The 15,763-nt window shown below is 42.1% G+C and overlaps 1 protein-coding gene across 11 annotated transcripts in view; it reads left to right on the forward strand.

Annotated features, from left to right (window-relative positions):
* Positions 1-15,763, forward strand: part of LOC114480673 (zonadhesin-like) — a 64,657-nt gene that overhangs the window by 33,589 nt on the left and 15,305 nt on the right. For all 11 annotated transcript variants that reach the window (XM_028475036.1, XM_028475042.1, XM_028475039.1 and 8 more), the window contains 14 exons: positions 541-635; positions 2,188-2,364; positions 3,442-3,650; positions 3,734-3,878; positions 3,956-4,053; positions 4,134-4,280; positions 4,367-4,531; positions 7,116-7,243; positions 10,861-11,132; positions 11,214-11,422; positions 13,531-13,675; positions 13,765-14,012; positions 14,100-14,229; positions 14,311-14,512. In XM_028475036.1, coding sequence (XP_028330837.1) covers positions 541-635; positions 2,188-2,364; positions 3,442-3,650; positions 3,734-3,878; positions 3,956-4,053; positions 4,134-4,280; positions 4,367-4,531; positions 7,116-7,243; positions 10,861-11,132; positions 11,214-11,422; positions 13,531-13,675; positions 13,765-14,012; positions 14,100-14,229; positions 14,311-14,512 — 2,370 coding nt within the window. The remainder of the gene's footprint in view (positions 1-540; positions 636-2,187; positions 2,365-3,441; positions 3,651-3,733; positions 3,879-3,955; positions 4,054-4,133; positions 4,281-4,366; positions 4,532-7,115; positions 7,244-10,860; positions 11,133-11,213; positions 11,423-13,530; positions 13,676-13,764; positions 14,013-14,099; positions 14,230-14,310; positions 14,513-15,763) is intronic.

The following is a 15,763-nucleotide window of genomic DNA, read 5'->3' on the forward strand; positions in this document are numbered from 1 at the left end:
GAAAAACTGGAAAACTTGCAGAAAACACTTTCATGCCGACATTTCTGAGATTTTCGGAGACCCGCCATTGTGCTACTGACAAAACTTCCGGTTAAAGCAGAACTAAGTAACTTGAGCTTAGCGCTCCCCAAAGGTCCCTTTTGGTTATATCACTGTCGTAAAAACTCTGCACTCGCCGCCGCCTGCCCCACCCCACAGCTACATGCGCTCCTTTGCTCTGTACAATATATTGGTGGTGGGTAAATGTCCCTTTGTATACTTTTTGTTTGAGCAAAAATGTCCAGCACCAACAAATGTTCAGTCATCTATCTACAAACTCAAACAAATAGTGTTAGTATAGCAGCATCTATCATGGTTTCTGTAAAACTTAAATTCCAGCAAAAGAAAAATGTTACATTTCAAATAACATTTGAAATGTAACATAGGCATAGCCATAGGCAGTTTGTTTTCAAAGCAAGAATATGTGCAAGGCCACTAATCAACTGTGAGGCTCTATGACTAAAGTGTTTCTGACAGAACAAATGTCTACCTTTTCCTCAGCTGCACTAACGGGGGAGGACAAGAGGACTGTGACAAGACTGTGGAGGAAGAGGCCAAGAAGCCCACCAGCTGTGGCATGATCACTGATCCCAATGGTACACCCACACACTAGTGTTGTGTTCAAGACCACACTATCCGAGACCAAGACTTGCCCGAGACCAGAATGCACCGAGACTAAGACAAGACCAAGACTTTCGGGAGCCGAGACCGAGTCAGGTCACAGATTTCACGAGATAATTTTTTAGTTTGAAAAAGCCTTTAAACAGGCCATTTTTATGAATTCACTTAGTTGATATAGTTTAATTTGGTTGCTGTAATGTAACTAGGATATTCAATTAACAAAGGTTTCCAGCTGTAACTGTAAAAGTGAAACTTTCTGAAATAAAATTAAAAACAAGTTGTCAGCAGTGTAAAAAACATAGAGCTACAGGTAGATGTGAAACTAAATAAAACAAACTCAAACCCTGGAACAGTCATGTGACAAATTAATCAACAGCTCTTGTTGAGAATTAATGTTATTCTGGATACAGTGGAAACAGAAACTATAAAAATAATTATATTGTGAACCTGTTTATATTGTAGGGAACATATTATATACATAAATGTAATTGGAGTCTAAAGCCACAAAAAAACACCACTTTAAAAAGAAAATAGACTAATATAAGACCTATTTACAGTTATTTGAGTCATTCTGTGCTAATGCAACTCTGCGGCGATGACGCACTGGTGACGACATAAACCAAGATGGCGGAAGCCCGGACTACAGCCGACATTATGTAATAAAGCCTTAAAAGACATGGATATAATGAAAAGAGTGGATGGACAGAGGCATTAACATGCAGACTTTCACACGGACACACACAGACTTATTAAACACACACGGACCTCAGTACACACGGTAAACGGAACAGGCTTCACTTCGGCTGGTACGAGGACCCAGAAACAGAGAAAGTGCGTCCCCTGTCCAGCATTCACAGTCTGTAATATCATCAGTTTATTATTTTACCTGTTGTTAGAGCTGCTGTCTTCACCAGGGAGATAATATTTATTACTGGTGATTGTTTTCTGGAGTTTTACTGGGATTTTTACCGGTGATTAGTTCATATCTCTCTTGCGCTCCGCGGTCCAAACTGACACCGTAGCCAGACACACACGTATGAGTGTGTCACACACGTCACTTAGTCACATTAAGGTAGGTTGCGGTCATGATACAGAGTGGATTAAATAATGAATAAAGGACTGTTTTATCCCATTCTTCTCCGTGTTATTATCACATTATAAAAAAGTTTTAAAATAGCAGGAATTAGTGCTGGTCTCGAACGGAAAATCCCGAGTCCGAGACAAGACCGAGACCTTTAAAATTTGGTCTCGAGACGGTCTCGACTACCACAACACTACCACACACACACACTCACACAGAAAAATACACAAAAGTACAACAAAAACACATATAATTACAACAACAAAAAGAAATTGGTGAAAGGAAATAGTAGAAGGAGCACAAAATGAAGGAACACTCCAAAGACAGATTTTAGCCTATAAAAGCCTGGTCTTTTAAAAAGACATGAGGTTGTGATTCCATACCATTATTATTAATAAATACTGAGTCACATTGATTACATCTCTTCTCTGTGATCTCTTCCTCAGGGATCTTCAAGCCCTGTCACAGTGTGGTGCCGCCGGAGTCTTATTTTGGAAACTGTGTGTACGACATGTGTGCCACAGGGGCTCAGACTGTAGCTCTGTGCCAGGCCGTGGAGGCCTATGCTGACATGTGTGCGTCTGCAGGAGTCCCTATAGCGTGGAGAAACAACACCTTCTGTCGTAAGTTTTGGTGAATGGGTGCATGAGTGTTATTGACAAACGGTGACGGAGAACAATGAAAGGACGGGTGAAAGCGATGCCATTTTGGTCGTGCTGCTGATATTGTGAAGAGGAGTGGAGTCTGCTGTGCCAGTATTGTGAAATGTGTAGAGAGAATATTAGCGGGAAAACATCCTACTGCTCAGACGCTATGAAATCAAAGTGAACAGAGGGAGTGTGTGTGCTTGATTGTGTGACACCGCTATGTATTAGAGGAAACTCATATTTAATCTGATCACTTACAGTCAGTTACTCATTACTTTTATAAATGAGCGACTAATTAGATAATAATCATGATAGTGACTGAAGGCTCTCAGTAAGATTCAAATTCATTGACTAAGTCAGGTGTTCTCAACCTTGGGGTTGAGACCCCATTTGGGGTTGCGAGACACTGGGAGGGGGTCGCCAGATGCCTTTAAGAAAACCTTACCCTTACCCTTTTCTGTAACTACACCAAACTTGCCATATTTGAATTTATTTTCATCACATCTTACCATATTTTTGATCCTTTTAATGCATTTTTGCTAAATTACACCAATTTCTGCCACTTCTCCATCAAATTTCAATGTCTTTTCTGCACATTTTGTTCACACTTTCATAACATTTTCAGCACTTATTAATCCTTTCCACCACTTTTCCCACATAATGTCACATATGTTGACTCATTCTTGTCACTTTTAACCACTTTTCACCATATTTCATTCTTGTTTTTGCCGATTTACCCACATTCACAATGTGTCATGCCCATTATTTGCCAGTTCAAAGTAATTGTTTCAATATTGACACTTTGAACCCTTTTGACCACTTTTTCTGTCCATTTTATGGCCATTTTCATTTGCAACTTTAAACCAATTGATGTGGTTTTAAAAATCCCATTTCAACCCTTTTTCCACCATTTTTGGTCACTTTTAACCCATTTTATTTCTGATTTAAACAAGGATTTACGTCTTCAATTGACTATATAGTATGGCACGTGCGTGCATGGTTGCATTTTTGTAATGAAAAAGTTGAATAAGAAGTTTTTGTTGTTTGTTGCAGCTCTAAAATGTCCTCCGGGCAGCTCCTACACACCATGTGGTCCTGCTTGTGCACAGCCCAGCTGTCAGAACCCTGCCGGCTCTGGTGGTTCCTGTAACCATCCGTGTGTGGAGGGTTGCGTCTGTAACCCTGGCTTCATCCTTAGTGGAGACAAATGTGTCCCACTTAATGAGTGTGGATGCAGGGATGAAGATGGACATTACCGACCAGTAAGTGTGCTGAAGGGGCGGAGCTGCCAGGGTGGTTTTGTTAGATTGAACCAATATGACTGACACAGTCTGTGGGCACGCAGGTTGGAAACACTTGGTTCACAGAGAGTGATTGCTCAGAACGCTGCAAATGTGTTGGCAATGGAAACATCACATGTGAGCCATGGCAGTGCAGCCCTGCACAGGAGTGCAAAGTGGTGGAAGGAGTACTTGACTGTCACTCCACAGGTAAAACAGAACATACCGGTACCTATGAGCAGATGAACACAGATTATCAGTAACCGAGTCTCATTTCTTCACCCCAGGTAAAGGAGTGTGCCATGTAGCTGGAGATCCTCACTACTACACCTTTGACGGTGTAATGCACACATTCATGGGGACATGCACGTACACATTGGTTGAGGTATTGGAGAAACTTACCTGGATTTTTCTCATTTTCCCAATAAACCATCTAACAAGTAGCTCATCCCATTTATCATTCAGGTGTGCAACACCACCATGGTAACTCCTTTCAAAATTGTTGCTAAGAATGAGGAGCGTGGGCAGCCGGAGGCTTCCTATGTTCGCTCTGTGAAAGTTTATCTTCCTCATGAAACTGTGGTGGAACTGCAGAAGGGCCGCAGGGTTCTTGTAAGCAACTCACTTTCAGACTTGTAAAGGTGAAGATGTGGCAGTAGGAGTGCATCACTGATGTGTTCCCACCGACACCTTTTCAGGTGAACGGGCGGCGAACAAGATCTCCTGTTTCCATTGCCTCAGTTGGAGCAAAGGTGATAACCAGTGGAGCCTACAGCCTGTTGGACACAACCTTTGGTCTGCAGGTGAAATTTGATGGAGTCCATCATCTGGAGATTACTATTCCTGGAGAATACTTCAACAAGGTAAGATGAAGGATCCAATCAGACACGTGAGCTGTGCCAGAAATCACACAGCATTAGTTTACCTTAACAACCTTTGTGATGTTTTAACAGCCTATTAGTCTTTGAAATACAGTAACTGATAATATCAGCTGTAATGGTCAAATGCAACACAACAACTAAATCTATACTATAATTCAGTGTGTGTGTGTGTGTGGCAAATCACTCCCCGACACGGTGCCTGTTCAACCTGAAACTTTGTCACCGGCTTCCAAATACCCCGAGTTTGTGCATCTGTTATTTTGGAGTAATTTGGTCATTTCCAAATGATTATATTAATTTTATTCTGGACGGCATGGCAAGTGAAACCTATTCAGTTTTTGACCTCAGAGTGTGAGGGGGCGCTAGCGCACCATCTATAGCTATTTTCACTGGTGCATGCAAGAGCTCCTGTGGACTTCTCTTTTGAGGAAAAATACTTTTTTTACTGTTCCTTATTACGTTTCAAAATGTTAATTTTCATGTTAGTTAGTACGCTATTTAGACCGGACAGACCTCACCCGGAAGTTGTTGATGGCAATGGCTGCTGTGTTGAAGGCTGCACATTTATCCGCGGTGTGTGTGTGTGTGAGAGAGAACCAACTTAGGAGATTAGAGTCCAGGTAGAGAGTCTCACACACACACACACGTCGATCAGGTGCACTTCACTATCGATCACCGTCTACGTGACATGCATGTGGTTGCTGAGTGTATAACGGACCACCATAGCGAAAGTTAGGAAGGCAAGTAAGCGTGGATGGACTGGTGCACATACATTTAGAATGGACCCCCCCGCCACCACCACAAACACAACAAACATGACAACAAAAATATGAAAATGACTCAAAATAAACAAAACTAAATAATTATACAAAAAATACACTAAAATGACAACAGAAATGCACAAAACTACATCAAAAAAATGATGTAAAACAAAAAACTAAACAATATTTACACAGGAAGTACACAAAATGACTATAGAAATAAACAAAAATATACAAAAAGGCTTCAAAAACACAAAAAAGGACTCCAAAAATCATATATTACAGAACAATACACCAAACAACAACAAAAATATGAAAATGACTGCTGTCCTCCGGGCTGTGCTGGCGTCGGGGGTGTCTCATGTCGGCGCGGGGGTGATTGGGGGTGGTCTCCGTGGGTGGGGGGGGCTCTGCTGGCGACATTGATGTGGGGCGGCTCCAACTGTTCCGGGGGTTGAGGTCGGTATCGGCCACTTGGTAGGTCTGTCCTGCTATCTGCGGGCTGGCGGGTGGGTGGGTTCTGCGCCTTTGGCTGGGGGCTGCTGCGCCGCATCGGTTGTGTGCCGTTGGGGTCCCTCTCTCCTGTGGTGGCGGCCGCCGGTCGCTCTTGCGCCGGGGGGGGCATTGCCCTGTGGCCTGCGCTGTCCGGTGGGGGGTGGGACGTGGGCAGCTGTCTTTGTGCCGTCTGGGGCTGCGCGGTCTTGCTGGGTTGTGGCCTGTTCGTGGGCTGGGGGGTGGGGGTGTGTCCCCCACGGAGGTCTGGCCCGGGGGCTCGCCCTTGGGGGTTCCCTGTCCTGCGATGGTGCCCTTTGGGTCCGGCGGGTCTGGCCAGCTGGCTGGCTGCGCTGGCTGCGCTGGGTGCTTGGCTGCTTGGGGCTTCCTCGGATGTGTGTGTGTTCGGGGCGGTGGCTGCCTCTCGGCCTGGGATCTTGGGGGCATCTGGGGGGTTGCTCGGCCGCGGGGGTGTTGCCTGGGGCTCCCTGGCCTCCGCTCTTTCTGCTGGCCTGGCTGCATCTGCGGGCCCAGGGCAGTTCCTGGGTTTTTTTTTTTTTTTTTTTTTGCACATATACTGGTATACGATGCACTGGCACGCCTTGGGATGTGGGATAAAACTCATACTGGGCTTAACCTTAGACACGTTAATCCCAAATACCTGCTTTAGGTACTACCATTCACTCATTCCCCCTGTTCACAGCCACCACCATTATAGTTAAGCTTCACACTTGTCACCATACTGGCTGGATTACACAACATAATAAGCACAATATATTCTACAACCTCACATCTCACCCTCACTGCAAAACAGTCTATTCTTCCCCACCTTTTCTATTTCCTGCCTTGAGTCTCTCCTCCCTGCTCCCTTTTCCCTCCCCTTAGGTGTAACACTGCTCTCCCTTTTTATATCCTCCCTATAATAAAAGATTTCTTACCCTTCCTTAGGGAGGGCTGGTGATGGTCACAATTAAGCAATAAAATAAATCAATGTATTTTATTGCAAAAACAAAATATGCATTGCTGTCTCATAATGATTGCACTTCCTGTGGTGTTGACCTTTGACAGCATGTGCAGACAAGTTAAAAAAAAAATAAAAATAAAAAAATACACTAAAATTACAACAGAAATGCACAAAACTACACCAAAAAAGACACAAAAATACAAAAAATGACTCCAGAATTTTTAGGATACTAAATGTAAATTCTGAGTCTCTCGTCAAGACAAGCTGGTTCTTTCAGAAGGAAGGTGTTATTGAACCTTTTTAATGTCAGAAACAGGACAATAATATTTTACACTGACCTTCTCATTAGGTTTGTGGCATGTGTGGAAACTACAATCACAACTCCTCAGATGACAACCTGATGCCTAACAAGAATCCAGCCAAGGATGTGATTGAACTTGGAAACAGCTGGAAGTCTGAGGGTGACAGTGATCCTGGGTGAGTGTGAAGCTCTTTGTATTAGTTGTGTCATTACCATCTTGTTTCTGTGATCAAGTTGAAACCAATTAAAATCTAAACCAGCTCAACGTAACGTAGTATTTTAGAGTGTGTTACGTGGTGCTGTAATGAACACTTCTCAATCTGGCTACACCCCACATTTACAAAGTTTAACAACATAAAAACTCACAAAGAAAAATATCCAGGCTTCCAGCTAGCATGTAGCAGCTGTAGGAATGTACTGTAGTTGATATTCCTAGGAACCAACACACTACAAACAGATACAGTAAATACAATCCCATAAGACATAAGGCCACTGCACAGCTTTAGGAGTGCCCAATAGTAACGTATCACTTGGAAACAAATCTGCTGTAAAACTGCAAAGATTATATAAGCACACACTAGAGTGCTTAAAACACAAGGACTACCACCACGCTAACTAGCGGCAAATTAAGAACAGCACATGGCCTGTTTATATTACACTTTTCTGCTTTTAAAACAAAAAGGCCCGTAACTACCTGTACGGCTTCTGAGATGGAGAAAAGAAAGAAAACAACACAGAAGCTGTGCTTCCACTACCCTTGAACATGTGTAAACTCTAAATAGCTCAATAAAAACTGGTAATGGAAACACCTGAATTTCGAAAAAGCACTCAAATATCACGAAAAAGCTTTAACGCTTTCATGAGGAGGAATTTCAGACGTTTTGATATTGAAATGTGTCACAAAAACGCCATGGAAGCACTTTTTCAGCAAATACAAGTTACAGAACTAGCACAGTACCTGGTCACATGACCACTGTTCTCCAAGAAAACATGACGCGGTACGTGTAAACAGAAGAGGAGACTGAGACATTTCTTAGCATTATACTTTAAAATTATTACTGCCATATTAGACGTAAAATGACAAAGGAATACAGAGAAGTTATAAGGAGGTTTGGAGTGTCCGTCTTTCTGAAGCGAAGTCTCGTGGGATGACATTTCACTGGAGTTATGAGGCTCCTGCCCAAAACAACGTTCAATGGAAACGCATTCAAAGCGCAATTATACTTTGTCGACATTTAGAAACGTCAGTTTTATTTTGCGAAAATCTGTAATGAAAACACAGCCAGGACAGTCACTTCCCCCGCTGACAGTCCATTACTTCTTTGAGTTAATACCCAGACCAACAATGCTTTGTGTTGTGATGACCAACATACTTCGGCACGCAGAGTTATTTACATTCGTAAAAACCCAGGGTCCACTTCTACTTGTGCCCGGCTATTCCCAACTACTGTTTCGTTTGACTTCAGGACAAATGTTAGGCATTTCTTGTGTTGTTTCTGGCTGCAATATCAATGTCAACTTTATTTTCATAGCACATTTATACAGCCAGGGCTAAAAAAAGTGCTTTATAATAAAATAACATCGGCAAAAAAATAAAATAGATAAGAGGTAAAAACAGTAGCAAATATGTACACAACACACAATAAGCAGCGATGGATAAAACCATAACAGGTGTTGTTTCTTGTGGTGTGGATGGGGATGACAAAAAAGGTGGTGTGGAAAAAGTCTTCGGACCAATGACTTGTAAAAAAAGATTCAGTTTATTAATACAGACAAAAGTCCTATACAAGTAACAAAGAATGAAACCTGTTGAGAGCATGCTGGCCGAATCATTGCAAAACTCTGAACCCGAAAGACAAAAGCAAAACTCTTATATGCTTCAGAGGTATGTCCTCCGATCTTTAACATTAGCTCATCCCCATATAAGGAGTTAACTCAGTTCTGGGTACCAACATAAGGAAAAAACAGTCCATCAATCAGATGGAAACTTAAGACAGGAAATTTGAGCCTGTGCCCCAACAGTGCTGAAATACACAGATTTGGGAAAACCAAGTCTCACATATGGAACAGTTAGTAGTTATTCAGGGACATGGTAACCTATTAACACCTGTGTCAACGTTCTTATTGCCCCCAAAAGACTTACACCTCCCCTTAATGTCAAAATAGGGTTCCTCACAATTTATTACTCAAAGAGGAACTTTGTGGACACAAAGTCTAAAGGCATGTTGTTTCCAACCTTCCATAACACCCCCAAATTCTTGTGAGATTAGTCATGGTGTTATTGCTTAAATCAGGGTCTCTTGTTTAGCCTATAGTTTACTCATATGCATTTTGCCTGGAGCCAATTCTTTATTCATAAAGGGCCTATAAACCTCTAATATCACACTTCACAGGCAAAAATGAAAGTGACTAAGGAGAGTAAGAAGAGTTTTAAAAGCAGAGAGGCTGTTCACAGTCAGAGGTAGATTGTTCCACAGTTTTGGAGCAGCAGCAAAAAGGTTCGAGGAACATCGAAAACCATCTGGTCAGCTGACCTGGGGGCGCTCACATAATCTAATGAGGTCAGAGAGGTAACTGGGGGCCAACCCATTCAAAGACTTAAAAACAATCCTGTATCTAACTGGGAACGTGAGCTGGAATTAGACCGTCGTGAGACAGGTTAGTTTTACCCTACTGATGATGTGTTACAGTCTGTGACCTCAAAAATTCTGTGACCGCTGCTGCTTCTCAACGGTAGAGGAGAAGAGTGCTAAACCTCTTTGGAGCTATTAAGGAACAATTTACACCCCTTTAAACATGACGCTCTGGTGGGTGAAGTAAATGCAGACAGGATAATAATTACAAACATGTTTAAGGGGGAGCATCTTTCTCCCTTTATTCACAAAACTTTGAGACATAAAGACTCATGCAATTACGAGTGAAACTGCAATAGAGCAGAAAACAAAATAAAATGCACACAATTAACCACTTGGTACTCTTTCAAAAATATTAACATTTAAATCACTACTAAGTCATTAAACAAATGCAATGTCAGGTAGACATGCTCACAAGATGGACAAAGTAACAATAAATATTCTGTTGTTCCATTATGTACCACAGGATGGCGGTTTAATCCAATAGCAATATTTTCAAGCCACAAAAATGAACTCTTTAAACACACAGTCTGTAAAAGTTATACAGTCAGGTTACTTTAGCTCCTAAACATATAGTTTAGTATAGTATATACTCGCATCCATTGCTTTCTGAAGTTTGGACGAACTTGCTGCATGCTATCATCTATTACACTGTGCACTGACGCTGGCTGGCAGGTTTGTTACCCATGATACCTGGCAACTCTTACAAGCCTTTGGGTAATATTAATGTGCATTTATGCTTTTAACATTACAAACTAACACTGGGAGACAATTATAATCAACTCTCTTTAAGAAACAAATTATGAACCTGCAGGGCAGAACATTGACATTATATTTTTATGAGAAAAAATCATCACAAATTTCACAAATATTGCTGTAAATCTGGTCAAAATCACATATGTTTTTTAAACGTGGTTTGTTGCTGAATGGTGCAAAAAGTTGCTGTTAATTTTAGCATGCGGAACTTTACAACTTTACATAGTGCTCTTCCATGTCTGTGTACTGGTTGAGAGAGAGATAGCGCACTGGTTCTGCTTCACTTTTATACACTTCCCTTGGTCATAAAACTAACTGTCCTAATTACATTAAGAAACAAGTTGCTGGGTCACAGCAGGAAACTGTGAGCTCACCCAAACTGATCCAAGCATATTCCTTTGCAGATGTCAGCCAGACACTCGTCCGGACATCCACCCTAACTGTACAGCAGAGGAAAAACAGCTGTATGAAGCTCGGTGTGCCGAGGTCATCCTCTCTGACCTCTTCAAGCCCTGCCACTCCCTGTTGCCTCCCGACGCCTTCCTGGATAACTGTATCTATGACATGTGTGAGTATGACGGCATGCAGGCCACACTCTGTGATAACGTGGAGGCGTACGCTCAGGCCTGTCAGAGCGCTGGAGTCACCATCAGCTGGAGAAACGCCACCTTCTGTCGTGAGTTGGACTCGCACTAATCCACACACCAAGCACAGAGGAAACCTGTTTGTACTGATATTTGGATGAATTCTCCTGCAGCAATTCCCTGCCTTCCTAACAGCCACTACTCAGACTGCACCCCACCATGCCCCCCCACATGCTCGGACCTCTTCCCCATTTTCTGTCATCTCCCTCCGACCACCTGTGTAGAAGGGTGTCAGTGTGATGCTGGATTTGTCCTCAGTGATGGAAAATGTGTCCGTCTGGATAAATGTGGCTGCCTTGGACCAGATGGAGAATATCATGACGTGAGTAAAAAACAAAAGACACCCCAGCATTTGTCTGATAACCATCACCTTTAGTAGTACAATTCTGGGGAGTTATTTTCAATTACTTTTAATGATTAAAAAAAAAAAAAACAATAAATGAGTTTAGGACTTGAATTGATTTTTCTTTTGAATTTAGACTAGGCCATGAAATTCATACCGATTTCAATATTAGTGTTGGACGACACACCATATGGTAGCAAATAATCGGATTCCCGATAATGATACAATATTTTTTGAAAGAAAAATAAATAACAAAAAATTGTACTTATTAACCAATTTTTGTTTTTACTTTAACCCTAGACATACTTGTGAGACCTTTTCAACTCAATAGGAATGTTGAGTACATACATACAAACCATAACCATCTAGTGTGTAGTGGATTGTGTGAATTATTTTGTTATCTGACTTGTACCCTCGACGATACATCTTGTGATGTTTTGATATCGTGATATCTTGTTGCACGATATCACGTCCCAACCTATTTCAATACTGATGAAGCCTATTTTAATTTTGTTGCAATTTCTTTGTTTTTATTCTTTTTCAGTTCACATAGTTATGTCTGCATTTAGTGGTAGAGGAACAATGTACAATATTACAAATAAATGTTAGTCTCCATTTACCAGAGTTAGCTTAAAGCTAACACATATCTGTAGTCGTTTGGGTCACCAATGACTTAGTTAGATATCATTGAGGATTAGGGTAGTTCACAAAACACCAAATTTTGCCAGATTGCTTTTTGCCACGTTCACATTGACATTGTAAGCATTTGTACCAAAAATGAAGTAAATTGCTGCTCATTTAGGAGTGGCACATATTTTTTTCTATTTTCAGGAATAGTAATTGAACTGTTCTAATTTTCTTTCTCATTTACTATAAATCCAGGGAGAAACTATATTTTTTTTTTCTCACTTTGTCTGCACATGCTGTCAAAGGTCAACACTACAAGAAGTGCAATCTTTTTTAGACAGCAATGCATGTTTTGTTATTGCAATTAAATAAATGAATTCATTTTATTGCATAATTGTGACCATCACCAGCCCTCCCTAAGGAAGGGTAAGAAGCACTTCATTAAAGCGAGAATGTAAAAAAAGAGGGCAGTGTTAGTGACAGTGAGATGTGAAGTTGTAGGCGTGAGGCTTAGGTATAATGGTGGTGGCTGTAGACAGAGGGAAGGAGTGAGAGGTAATACCAAAAAAGGGTATTTGGGATCAACGTGTCTAAAGTTAATCCCACAGTCCAAGGCATGCCAGTGCATTGTAGACCGATGTATGTGCAAGAAACCACCACTGCAAACCCAAGCTCTGCCCTGGACCCGAAGATGCAGCCAGGCTAGCAAAAAGAGCAGGGGCCAGGGAGCCCAGGCAACCCCCCCACGGCCGAGCAGCACTCAAGACGCCCCCAAGACACCAAGCCGAGAAGCAGCCACTGCCCCCCACATACACACCAGAGAAAGCACCAAGGAGCCGAGGACCCAGCTCACCCCGCCACCGACCCCAACCCCAAGGCCCCCCACCGACATCCACCCCACCACCCCACCCCCAATTCCCCGAGGGGAGGGCCCAGAGATCCCCCCGTCCGAGACCCCAGCAGAGGGGCCAAGGCCCACGCCCAGCAGACGGCCAGAGCCAGCAGAGACCAGACCCCAGGCCAGAAGGACCAGGAATATAAGCAGCACCGGGAACAGCTCACCCAAGGAAAACGAGCACATCCCCGGCCTCCCTGGGCAACGAGGGGACGCTGAATGCCGCACCGCCAGCCCCCAGGCGCACCAACCCAGCCCCCCAGAGGGAGAAACTATCAATGACCATCCTTACCTTTATATCGCTCAGGTTTCTGATATCTGTGAATTCTTTGGTTGAGCAATACAAATTAATAAAGAGTGTGCCACCCTTTACTGACGTTATATTGGCTCAATTATTCGTACATATGTTCAAAATATCAACAGGAACAAGGCAAAATATGATTTGGCAAAATTTGGAAAGCTCTTTTTTTCTACCATTATATTGTGAACCCCAATATTAAGGATGTCTAGTCAGTGTGACGCTACTGCTGTGCGCAGATATCTCACATCATGTGTCCATCTGTAGGTTGGTGATTCTTGGCTAACGGATAAATGCGCTGACTCGTGCAAATGTGAACTCGGTGGTAAAATCACGTGTAAGGATCACATCTGTAATGCTAACTCAGTGTGTGCCCTGGATAAGTATGGAGATCTCTACTGCCAACCCACCAGTGAGTCCAGTTGTCTGCATCAGACAGCAAACAGCTGATTGAGAAGAAAGTACACTTGATGATCCTGTTGTTTTTATCCCTCTCTGTAGAGTTTGATAAGTGCAGCGTGTCTGGAGATCCCCATTACCGGACATTTGATGGTTTCAACCACTACTTCCAGGGCCCTTACACCTATGTCCTGGCTCAACACCATGACCTGCAGAATTCCCAGTCCCCTCTGGTAGTGAGGGGTAAGAACATTAGACGTGGGGGCAACAGGAGGGTGTCCTTCCCGGATCAGATGTATATTGATGTATATGGTGTCAATGTTCGCTTCCTACAGAAGAAAGTTGTCCTGGTCAGTAGTGTGGGAACACTTCCTTTTTTTTTTTTTTTTTTTTTTTTTTAAATGTAATTTTGCACTATTGTGCTGTGATATTTATAGGTAAATGGCGAGCGTGTTGTCCCCCCTCTTAGTCCAGTTGATGGTTTGACCATCACAATGAACTCCAGACAGGTCCAGCTCACCACTGTCTTTGGACTCACTGTTCGATTCGACGGCAACAGTCGGGGAGGTAAAAACAAAGGGTTTTCACCTTGATGATTAAAAGGTTTTCATCAGCCTTTCCTGAAATGTTCCTTTGTCTGTTCATCAGAGATCATACTGCCCAGCACCTATAAGAACTCTATCAGAGGTCTGTGTGGGAACTATGATGGAATCACCAGGAATGAGTACATGAAGCCAGATGGGACGGTGGTTAGGGATCTGAACTCCTTTGGAGACAGTTGGAGAGTGACTGACCGACAGGCTAACAGTCTTACGATCCGAGACACGCCTTCAACTGTTCACGTTCACAGGTACAACCTCCATCACAACACAGCTCAGCTAAAGTTAAAAAAAAAAACAATGAACTAGATAGGCCTACGGTCAAATGGGAATATTAGCCTGCTTTGCTTGATTTTTTTTTTTCCGCCCGATACTATGTACCAACACTAAATTTACAACTTTCAATATTAGCCCACTCCGATATATACACATAATTTTAGGTCAGATTTTCCATAAAAATGACATAATATGACTTTAAGCTTTTAATATGATCCCACTGGATGTATTCCACAAAAAAAACATCATCCTTTTGAACTAAGAAAGTGTATTTACCTTTTGTAATGGAAATAGTTGCTGAATGAATACAAATGAATATGAATAGATCTTTGTCACTGTGAAAAACAGTTAAAAAAGGTTTTGCACTCTTCGAATAGCAGCACTAAAAAATAAAAAAAAACCCTCCAAAACTAACAAGGAGGTTGGATGATATTTACAGTGAAATATGTATATGTACAAAACAAGGAACAACAATCTATATTACCACATAAATAAAATGACTGAAATACATTCCAAACACTTGTCTACGATCTGAAAACGCTAACAGACAATACTTTAGCACCCAGAATGAAAGTAAGAAAGCCCCTTTCAATAGATCTGATGTATCGCGATAGTACGTCCCTGTATTTCCATTTAGATAGTAAATGACCCACATTGAAATGTCAGGTTGGAAAGCCCAAACATTGTCTTTTTCAACCACTAGTTTGCACTCTAACACCATAAAGACAAAGTAAATCCAGTAAAGCTTTAGGCAGAGCAGCACAAATCGGTATTTTAATATCTAGGAAAAAACGATACTGCTGTCAACCAATATTACATTCTATGGCAAATGATGTCCGACGATATTGCCCATCTCTAATGGTTTTTAATCAATATTATCGTATAAAATATTTAAGTATATAGGCAAAAACTCCCAAAGATCAAAAGCAAAAGCAGTGGTAACAGAAGCAGCTGGTTAGAGCCATACAAACACAGGCCTGCAGTGGAATGTGCAAACCCCAGCAACAGGGTCCAGACACAGTGTGTAATACAGTGCTATAGGATAATGTCACAAACCCAAGTTCTTGGTTTAAGGTAGTAAAGTCATTCCCCAACACCACACAAGGTTTCATCTTCAAGTATCTCTACAAATCCAAGGAAGGGCAAGAGCTGCAAACCTGATGGTGATAGTTTAAAGAACATGTTTGCAGCTGCAGCCTATTTTCTTTAAGCTATTCCATTAAAGT

The sequence above is a fragment of the Gouania willdenowi genome, chromosome 18, assembly GCF_900634775.1.
Source record: "Gouania willdenowi chromosome 18, fGouWil2.1, whole genome shotgun sequence".
In the NCBI taxonomy this organism is placed as follows: domain Eukaryota; kingdom Metazoa; phylum Chordata; class Actinopteri; order Blenniiformes; family Gobiesocidae; genus Gouania; species Gouania willdenowi.